Below are 10,163 nucleotides of genomic sequence, written 5' to 3'. Positions count from 1 at the left end.
GAATAAGTTGAGGAACACTTTTAGTGTTTTACAAGATAAGAGACTGGAGGTTGCTAAACTGGCTTTCACTACAGAAAAGAAGTTAAATGGGGGAGTTCAACATTCTTAGCTGGAATGTTTGAGGCTTAAATAAGAGGGAAAAACAGAGATCCCTCAGTGCTTTCTGTAGGCTAAATAAAATTGGTTTAGGTGCTTTTCTTGAGACCAAATTAAGGGGTGCTAAACTGAAGGAGATGATGGTTAGACAATTTGATGGATGGAGCTTTTATAAAGGGACTGCTAATGAGGGTAGAATTTTGTTGGTATGGCAGTGTAGTATTTTGTCAGTGGAAGTTTTGCAAGATAGTGACCAATATATACATGCTTATGTTAAAGAGTTACGTTCGAGTAGGGAATTCTGTGTGACATTTGTGTATGGTAGAAACACGATTCAGGAGAGGATTCAGTTATGGAATGACTTATCTTGTCTGACCTTCCCAGTTACACCATGGCTAGTGGCAGGGGACATTAACTCAGTGTTTGAGTTTGATGATAGGCTAGGAGGTCGTACTGTTTCTGTTGCAGAAATGGCAGATGCTCAAAGGTGGAAATCTATGGGATTGGTTGATGAGCTTCGGTCTATTGGTTCTCATTACACTTGGACCAATAACCAAGCTGATGGGGCTCAAATTTTCTCTAAATTGGACCGTATTCTTAAGAATGAAGATTGGATGGATCTCTTTCCTGATTCGATAGCTTTAATAAAATGGGATATAATATATGATCATTGTTTTTGTATTGTTAAGGCAATGTCAGATGTGAACACTGGTTTTAAATCTTTTCGGTTCTTCAACATGTGGACAGAGCATGAAGGTTTCAAAGATGCAGATATGCAGAGTTGGAACAAGTCTATATCTGCTCATGGGTTAGAAGGAATTATGAGGAAGCTGAGGAGACTAACACATGTCCTAAGACAGTTTAATAAACGGGAGATTGGTGATGTTGAGCACAAGTTTCAGATTGCCAAAGAGGCTTACAGCTGAGTTTCAAACTGAGGAGCAGAATTCTTTTGAAAACTTGGTTCAGCAAACCAGATACTATGATAGTTATCTTCGGCAGAGGAGCAAAGTCAACTGGCTTAGGTTTGGAGATGATGATATAGCCTATTTTCATGCTTGTTTGAAACAAAGAAAGGAGTCAAATCGAATAACTTCATTTTTTACTGATGCTGGACAGATTAATGAGAAGTTTGAGGATGTAGTGGCTCACGTCTTACATCATTTTCAGAGTATCTTGGGTAGTCAAAAGTAAGGCTTCGGGTCCTACTCAAAAGGAGTGTTTTATTCATGGTAGCATCTTATCCTTAAATCAACAGCTGGAATTAACAAAGCCTTTCACTAAGAAGGATGTTAAAAATGCTATGTTCAGTATTAGTTCAATTAAGAGCCTGAGTCCAGATGGATATGGTTCGAGATTTTTCAAAGTAATGTGGAAAGAGATAGGAGATGATATTTCAGATGCTATTTTGGGTTTCTTTCATCAGGGATCATTGCCTAAAGGCCTCAATAATGCAATGCTTTCTTTGATTCCAAAGGTAGAGAATCCTACTAAGGTTGTGGATTATAGGCCCATAGCTTGTTGTAATACATTTTATAAATGTATTTCAAAAATGCTATGTGGTAGATTGAATATGATCCTTCCTTTGATAATCCACCAAAATCAAGGAGCTTTTGTTAGGGATAGACTGTTGGCTCATAATATCCTTATTTTTCAAGATATTATTAAAGGTTACCAGAGGAAGCATATCTCCCCTAGATGTGTGATGAAAGTTGATCTAAGCAAGGCTTATGATACAATCGATTGGAAATTTTTGGAGGATATCCTTTTAGCCTTCTGCTTCCCGGGTCAGTTTATTAAATGCGTTATGGTTTGTTTAAAGGACTCATCTTACTCAATCTTGATGAATGGTAGAGTCCAAGGGAACTTTCTTGGGAGGAAGGGTCTTAGATAAGGGGACCCGATTTCTCCTTTGCTTTTTGTTCTTGTAATGGAGTATTTTACTAGGCTTCTCATTCAAGCTACACAGAATAAGGATTTCAGATATCACCCTAGATGTAAGAGTCTGAAATTGGTGAGCCTATGTTTTGCTGATGACTTGGTGCTATTTTGTAAGGGAGTTGATGCTTCTGTTCAGATCATTAAAGATTGTTTCAAGTCATTTAGTCTTGCTTCTGGTTTAATAGCTGTTATCCCCATTTCCTGCGTGGCCCCGGAACGACCGTCCAGGCCCATGGTCAGGGCATTCAAAAAGTGGGCCCAGCCCAAGGCCTCTTGGTATGGGAGTGTCCAAGGGGGGCACGGGCCTAGTGCAATTCTGGGGGGGGGGGGGGGTCCGGTATGGTTATCCGGGACAGTCATCCAGGAGACATGCAGGCAGCACAGACCCCCCGGAGGTATACGTGCCTGGTCCTGGAGCCTGGTAACGATCCAGGCCTATGGTAAATGAAGAGGTACAAAGGTAAACGAACCCAGATCACGTCGTCCCCGATTGGTGGCAAAAGCATCCAGGACCCTGAAGTCGCTCCACTCCGCATGGATGTTGTCCCTACTTTTCACCTGCGGAAAAGGCCACCTCGGGAGTGCACGCCGCTATTTCAGATCTGCACCGCCAAGTACCCTAACTAGTCTTGTCCCCTGAATCTCCTCGTAACTCGAAGTGTCCAGACCAAAAGTACCGTTTTGTCGGGCGAAACATAGTTCTTGGGCCACCTTATTGGGCCTTAATTGGTTCTGAATTTATGTATGTTTTATCTTTTATATTGGGCTTCCACCAGAGAGGCCAAGAATATCCATATCTCTGATGGGCCTGGGTCATACCCGGCCCAGACCCAGTGTTCCCATGAGCCTATAAATACGGGCAGTAGAACACTGGAAAAAGGTATCTCTCTTTAACTCGTATACAGTTACTCTGTCAAAATATAGAGAGAAACTCCATTGTAAAAGACTTTCCAAGCTCTAATACAACTGACTCATGGACTAAGGCTAATTAACGCCCAAACCACGTAAAAACCCTGTGTTAATCCTTTAAATTTCATATCATTAGTCTTAGCTAATACTCATCTGTATAGTTTCCAAAAATCTCGATAAACAACAGCCAACCTAGATAAGTCTCGGGTTTATTTTGGGGGTATGACAGAGAAAGGGACCAAGAATATTCTGGAGTGTCTTCACTATACTGAAGGTACCTTCCCTTTAAAATATCTTGGAATTCCTCTTAGACCTACAAAGTGGAAAGTAGGGGACTGTGCTGCTATAATAAAGAAGATCCACATGACGCTTCATCATTGGTCTAGTAGGCATTTTTCCTTTGCTGGGAGAGCTCAGCTTATCCACTCTGTTTTATTGGGGATTAGAGATTTTTGGAAGAGTATTTTCCTACTCCCAAAGAGTGTTGTTAATGAGATTGATCAGCTTTGTAGAAAATTTCTGTGGGGGACTAGCAGCAGTAATGAAAACAGGAGTAAAATTCATCTCACAACTTGGGATCAAGTTTGCCTTCCTAAAGGCTTGGGTGGTATTGGGTTTAAGGAAGGGTCTAAATGGAATAAGGTGCTGTTAGCTAAGTTCCTTTGGGCTATTTCCTCTAAACAGGATATACTTTGGGTGAAATGGATAGATGCCATTTATCTTAAAGGGAAAAAATTTTGGGATTACAAAATTCATTCAGATGTGAGTTGGTACTGGCGTAAATTGGTTAATCTGAAATCTTTCATAACTGAAGAGAAGTTGGAAAAGGCAGTTAAGAACACCAGAGTTAATGCTAGCAAGCTCTATGTTCAACTGCTTAACAAGGAAAGCGTCTCTTTTGCTCAAGTGTTTTGGTGCAATCTGACTTTGCCCAAGCACAGATTTATCCTTTGGCAAGCTACTTTGGGTCACTTACTGACCAGAGACAACCTGGTGCGGTGCCATATGCAATTGAATTATGTTATGTGCCTGACTTGTGAATTGCAGCAGGAAAGCCATGACCATTTGTTCTTTCAATGCCAGTTTTCTCAGCTAGTGAGAAGCCGAAGTGCTGAATGGCTGGGGCATGATATCTGGCTAGTTCAGTTTAAAGATTGGACTGCTTAGATGATGGGGAAGCCTAAGGGTCTAAAGCAAAAGCTGGTGGCAGCTGTTTTAGCTGCTTCAGTTTATATGATTGGGTGGAATAGGAACAATTGTCTGTTTAATTTATGTTCTATGACTATGGATAAAGTTGTTTTTTTGTTAAAAGTTTACTTGAAAGCTAGAGTTGATAATCTGTCTAGGACTAAGTTGGAGAGCAAAGATTTAGCTTTCCTTGAGAAATTCAGTCTCTTGTAATACCTCTGTAAGAGGGGGCTCTTTTTGAGCTTGTTTTGTAATTGGCTTGTGGTTCAATATATTCTTTGGTTCATCAAAAAAAAGTTGGTGTTAAATTAATAAATAATATTAAATCAAGGTTCAAAATTATAAATAGTTAATTTGAATAAATGATTTAATTATTAATTAATTAATGTTTAAATATAATTATATATGTACATAACTTTTGAATTTAATTCAAATTTTTGAATTCGTATAGTTAATATATGAATTGTAACACCCTAATAATCAAGGATCATTACAACGTGTGTTTAAAATAGTGCTGGACTTGCTAAACGAGTCATTTGGAATAAAATATGTGATTAATTAACTAATAGTTCAGGTATTAAAAAATTTGGTAAAATGAATAAAAACTTTCAGTAAAAGCTTTAGTCTTTACATGGGATCCCAAAATAGAAGTTTAAAAGTCGTTTACAACTCAAGGATTACAAAATAAGTCGGCCTAAGCGGCAAAACAGGGTCCAACCCTAGTTCCTCTATGATATCTCGGTCATGGCGATCGAGCAGACTGCATATGTACACACCTCCCATAATGCTCTCTAACTCATGACTGACCAAGCTTCTCCTTACCCTAACCTGCACCACATGGCACCCGTGAGCCAAGGCTCAGCAAGAAAACTTAATTAAACAAATTCAGATAGTCAACAGAATCTAAATAGCATGCTTAGTAGTAATAACTGTAACCAAGCATACACATTATACAATTATGCAACCACAGAGTCACACGAGTGTGTAATGCATTTCTGTTTATTCAAGTGGCATCCGAGCCAGACAAGTGCATAATACACTCCCGGGGTGGCCTAGCCATAGCGGCCTGCATTATGCACGCATAACTGTCGACCACGGCTTATAAGTTGAGCTTTCCAATCAGGAATAATCATACATATAATATATTCATCATATAAACAAATGCAACACATTCTAGTATGCTTAATCAGATACTCACAAGCATATTTATAATCATGATCATTAACAGGGGCCCGAGCCCTAATCATATCTATATTTAACCACCAGGCCAAGCCCTATTCACATAACTCACATATTGGGTGCAGTTCTCTTACCTTGAGCTTCATGTAAATAAAGAAACGAATCTGAGTGCTATCTCTGACTTGAGCCTTGCAAAAACCCTAGTAACAATACAAATATACGTTCAAAATGAATTAACCTTAGATCCCGAGTTCCAAACTGAACTCTCTAACTCTTAGAAGCACTGTTCCCAGTTAATGGGGTGCTAAAAATTTCCCCTGAGCCCCCAAGTGGGCTCCCAAACCGGATTCCCGAGCCCCTGGCCATTACTCTCAAAATTCAGAAAAACAACCTTTCGGGGCACCTGGCACGGTCGTTCCCACAGAAAAATTGGGCTTTCCAGGGCATTGGCATAGTCGCGCCAAACCCTGGCACGGCTGCGCCCCTCAACTCGAGACCCCAAATGGAATTTCAATCCCACTCTTTCTAGGACACTAGTGCGATCAAGCTACAACCTAGCGTGGTCGTGCTAGGTCACAAGAAACCCAAAAACGGCTCAGAACATAAGTGTTCTTCCCAAATTTGTACCACTATGATTTCTATGATTTCAAAACCAAAATTTCAACCCAAAACGGTATTTCCCACAAGATTCAGAAAACAAAACATTCCATACAACCTGCGTGAACTAATAATAGCATCAAGTCATCATAAAAACACACCAAAATCCCCTTAAAACTCAGAATCGCAAATTTAAAATATTAAACTCTATCCTTAACCTCATAATCTGAAAATTCACCAAGGAAGCCTACCTCTAATTCGTGATTCACAATCTTCTACACCAAAACAAATCCCTAATAGCTACTCTCTCCCTTGCCTGCCACCACTTACTCCAAACTTCGTCAATTTTCAATAAAATTGCCTTTATGCCTTGAAGTTCTTGGAGCTTTTGAGATTTATCAAAGATGAGAGAAGTAAAGGGCTTGGAACGTGAGTCCCACTCCCCAAAGGTTGCTGCCTATTCGGTAACCAATGTGGTCAAATGACCACATTGCCCCTTGCCCCAATTAGCCTTAAAGTTTACTCCCAAAGGAAATTTTGTCTTTTGGCATAATTCCCGTTAATCTCAATTACAAAATACTTCAGACTTTGATGGTCGGTGTATATTTCGCACTTCTCTCCATACAAATAATGCCTCCAAACCTTTAGTGCAAATATCACCGCTGCAAATTCCAGATCATGAGTGGGATACCTCTGCTCATACTCCTTCAACTGTCTCGACGCGTAGGCTATCACCTTTCCAGGTTGCATCAATACACACCCCAAACCCTGCCTAGAAGCATCACAGTAGACCACAAACTTCTCATTGTCTAACAGAGCGGTGATCAGTTGTCACTTCAACTTATTGAAGATGTTCTCACATCTATCTATCCAAGCGTACTTGGTCTTCTTACGTGTCAGCTCAGTCAACAGTGTGGCTATTTAGGATAATCCCTCAACAAACCATCGATAGTGCCCCGCCAATCCCAAGAAACTCTTAACCTCTAGTACACTGCTCGGCCTGGGTCAATCTCTCACTGCCTCAATCTTACTTGGGTCCACCAGAATTCCCTCCTTACTTGCAATATGGCCCAGAAATGTTACTTGGGGTAACCAAGACTCACACTTTTTGAACTTAGCATATAGCATGCTCTCTCAACCACTGCAGTACTAGGAGAAGATGCTACTCGTACTCTGTCTCTGACTGAGAGTACACCAATATGTCGTCAATGAATACGATCACAAACTTATCCAAATAATCCCTGAAGACCCTATTGATCAAGTCCATAAAGGTTGTTGGGGTATTGGTTAATCAAAAGGACATGACTAGGAATTCATAATGTCCATATTGTTGGGAATTGTGCCCTTAAAGCATATGTAGTAGACATTGTTTTATGAAATAAATAGATAAATTGAATTTGTTATGGATATATTTTATGGACTATATTATTCTGTGATAATATTATGTAAATATCAGAAAAATTCCTAAGTTCATATATGTGATCTCAAACACGTATTGGTACGGGAGGATTGTGTTTAAGATAAATGAACTTGAATAGTTCACAGTAAAATAAAGTTATGGAATCTTTAGATTAATTACTGCAAGTACGGTCCACTAGTATTATGAATACATGTGATCTAGATCCAAATCACTAGTGTAGTAGGACACTTTAGTGGAGGTACTTTATATATTAGAGAATATATAGAACTGGACCAGATATGTTTATTAATACTTAGTTAAATATTGTTTCGCATTATTAATTAAATATATCAACTGATGATCATATACAAATAGATCTTAATCCTGAAGTTACTATGAACTCTTGTTTATATTATATGAGTTCTTTGATTCACTCGTTAGGGTCTGTCAGAATGATCAAGCTACAAACTTTGTTTTGGGAACTCAATAATGTAAATGGTTGGGGACATAGTATACAGATATGGAATCTATGCCTTGTCGCAAGAGATTGAATAATGGTTCTCTTAAGGGTTGACTTTTGGGGCTAAAAGGTTATCGAGCTCAAATTCATAATTTAGTTATGTATTAACCTTCACTAGTAAAATCAATGGAACTTAAGGAAACAAGAGATAATTAAAAGGGTAAAACGGTAATTTTATTCCCGATTAATTATGAACCATTATTAGAGGGTCAATTTGTATGCAATGATTATATCAATGGATGTTTTATAATTATAAAGTACTCAGTAAATGAAATGTCTATAATTACAAGAGTTCAGTCTCATATTTATAGTGGAGTAATCATGAGATTAATAAATTAAGATTATTTAATTAAAGAGTTTAATTAATAATGTCAAATTTATTGGAGCTTGGAATTAAAGGTTCATAGGTCCCCACAGCGGCTCTATCAACACTATTCAAGGCAAGAGTTGATATAAAGGGAAAAATAGTTGAAAGACATATTTAAGAAGAAATTTTTTCTTCGGGCCAAATATGCAATTATATGATAATAGTGATTAATTAATTAATTACAAATTAGTTGTAATTAGCAAAATTATTTAATAATTAATTATTGTATAATTTTTGAAATTATGTTAAATAATTAAATTAATTTCGAAATTTCATTAAATAATTAATTAATTATAATTTTTGAAATCATAATAAATTAAATCTTTTTTTCGAAATTATATTGGATTTAATTAATTGGTAAAATTAATTAAATATCTTTATTTGAGTGGGAGATAATAATCTGATAAGTTCAAATTGGATTTGAATTTAAAAGATTGATATTTATTCAAATAATTAATTATATTTGATAATTAGTTAAAAAGATATTTAATTCAAATTTGAATTTGAATTAGTTATCAAGTTGTTAGATTTTTTTCTGACAAAGTAGTTTGAATAAATAATTAAATAAAAATAGAAAAATCAAATATCCCTAGAAATTAGGGTGGTACATGACCACACATAGTGGCATGTACTGCATATTTCGAGGACATGATTTTCAATTGTATTTATTTAATTAATTAATTAATTAATGGATAATTCAAAAAATCAGTTTTTGGATATTTTCATTAATAAGATAATTAATTAATTAATTAAAAAGATAAATTATAAGTTAGTTACAGATTTATTTTTTAAATTTGAATATTTTCTTTTAAGTATGACTAATTAGAAAATATACAGATAACTCAGACAATTCAGTCATTTGCTCTGTGAAAAATAGAACGATACTTTTCTCTCCCTGAAAAGATAAAGAACCAATTCTCAGGCCTATTCTCTTGATCTCATGTGTTGAGTACATCAAGTAGAATCACAAATAAACTATCATTTATTCTCTAAGGTCCCACACACTTCTTGAGGTGTAGAAAACATTGTGGAAGATCTTGGTGTAAGTACCTTGGAGCAACTTGGATAGGAAGATCGTTCTTATTACGAAAAGATAGCAAAGACACTTGATAGGCTTCAAGAGGTATAATTTCTACTCCTTTCTTGCTTATGATTAATGTATGTATATTAATGGATCCGCATATTTGAAGGTAGTTTAAATATGTTACAAAATTTTTGTTGTACACTGGGCCAACCCCACCACCATTCGGCTATGTATTAGGAAACTCGTTCCTAACAATTGGTACCAGAGCAGTCATTAATCTCTGCTTACATTAATTACTATGTGGGCATAATATGCATTCTTATATTATTGTAATATATGTGAATGGATGGATGTATGTATGATTATAGTTTATTCTTAAGGGTCGTTAATTATATGGTATTTTGGGTTTATGAAATGTTCTTAAAATTCTAGATGATAAATGTAAGCCATTTTGGGGCATAGGAATTTTTTGTAATTTAAGTTTCTGCATTAAATTATTTGAAAAAAAATTATGAAAGGCCCGAGCCCTGGGTTTCGTGCCTCGAAGCCCGAGCCTATGCCCAGTCGTTCCTAGTGTGACGTGCTACGTCATGACACACCTCCGGAGGGCCATTTTGTATAGATGAGCATGCCTTGGTGCTTGATCATTAGTCAAGTCTTGCACCAAGTAACCTCGTGAGGGAGGGGATGGAACTTTTGTAATTATGCATATGTCTCCCAGACAAAAATCATATATGTTCCTGGGAAGACTTCATTTCCTTAGAAAGCTCCTTAGGGGAGGTGACCTGGTGACTTAAGGAAGCACCATGGCCACCAGCAGATAGGGGCTTAATCTTTGTACTCCCTTGCCCTATCAAGACCTTATATGAATAAAACGATGCTTTGCCATGTCCCTTTGTGTATGCTTTCTTTACGGTCTATGTGTTGCTTGTTTGTTACCTTC

General features: G+C 37.1%; 1 protein-coding gene across 1 annotated transcript; it reads left to right on the top strand.

Moving 5' to 3' along the window:
- Positions 1-236: 236 nt before the first annotated feature.
- On the top strand, positions 237-1,716 carry LOC133796269 (uncharacterized). Its single transcript, XM_062233743.1, has 4 exons — positions 237-904; positions 999-1,248; positions 1,355-1,573; positions 1,663-1,716. The coding sequence occupies exons 1-4, from the start codon at positions 237-239 to the stop codon at positions 1,714-1,716; spliced, it is 1,191 nt and encodes a 396-aa protein (XP_062089727.1).
- Positions 1,717-10,163: the final 8,447 nt, after the last annotated feature.

This window comes from Humulus lupulus, chromosome 8 (genome assembly GCF_963169125.1).
Source record: "Humulus lupulus chromosome 8, drHumLupu1.1, whole genome shotgun sequence".
In the NCBI taxonomy this organism is placed as follows: domain Eukaryota; kingdom Viridiplantae; phylum Streptophyta; class Magnoliopsida; order Rosales; family Cannabaceae; genus Humulus; species Humulus lupulus.
This window is presented reverse-complemented; position numbering and strand designations above follow the sequence as displayed.

Excerpts from the sequence above, each read along its gene's own strand:
- LOC133796269 (XM_062233743.1), top strand. The coding sequence starts at position 237 with ATGGTTAGACAATTTGATGGATGGAGCTTTTATAAAGGGACTGCTAAT. Across the intron at positions 905-998 it reads AAGTCTATATCTGCTCATGG|ATTGCCAAAGAGGCTTACAG; the intron begins GTTAGAAGGAAT and ends CACAAGTTTCAG. Across the intron at positions 1,574-1,662 it reads TGCTTTCTTTGATTCCAAAG|ATTGAATATGATCCTTCCTT; the intron begins GTAGAGAATCCT and ends GCTATGTGGTAG.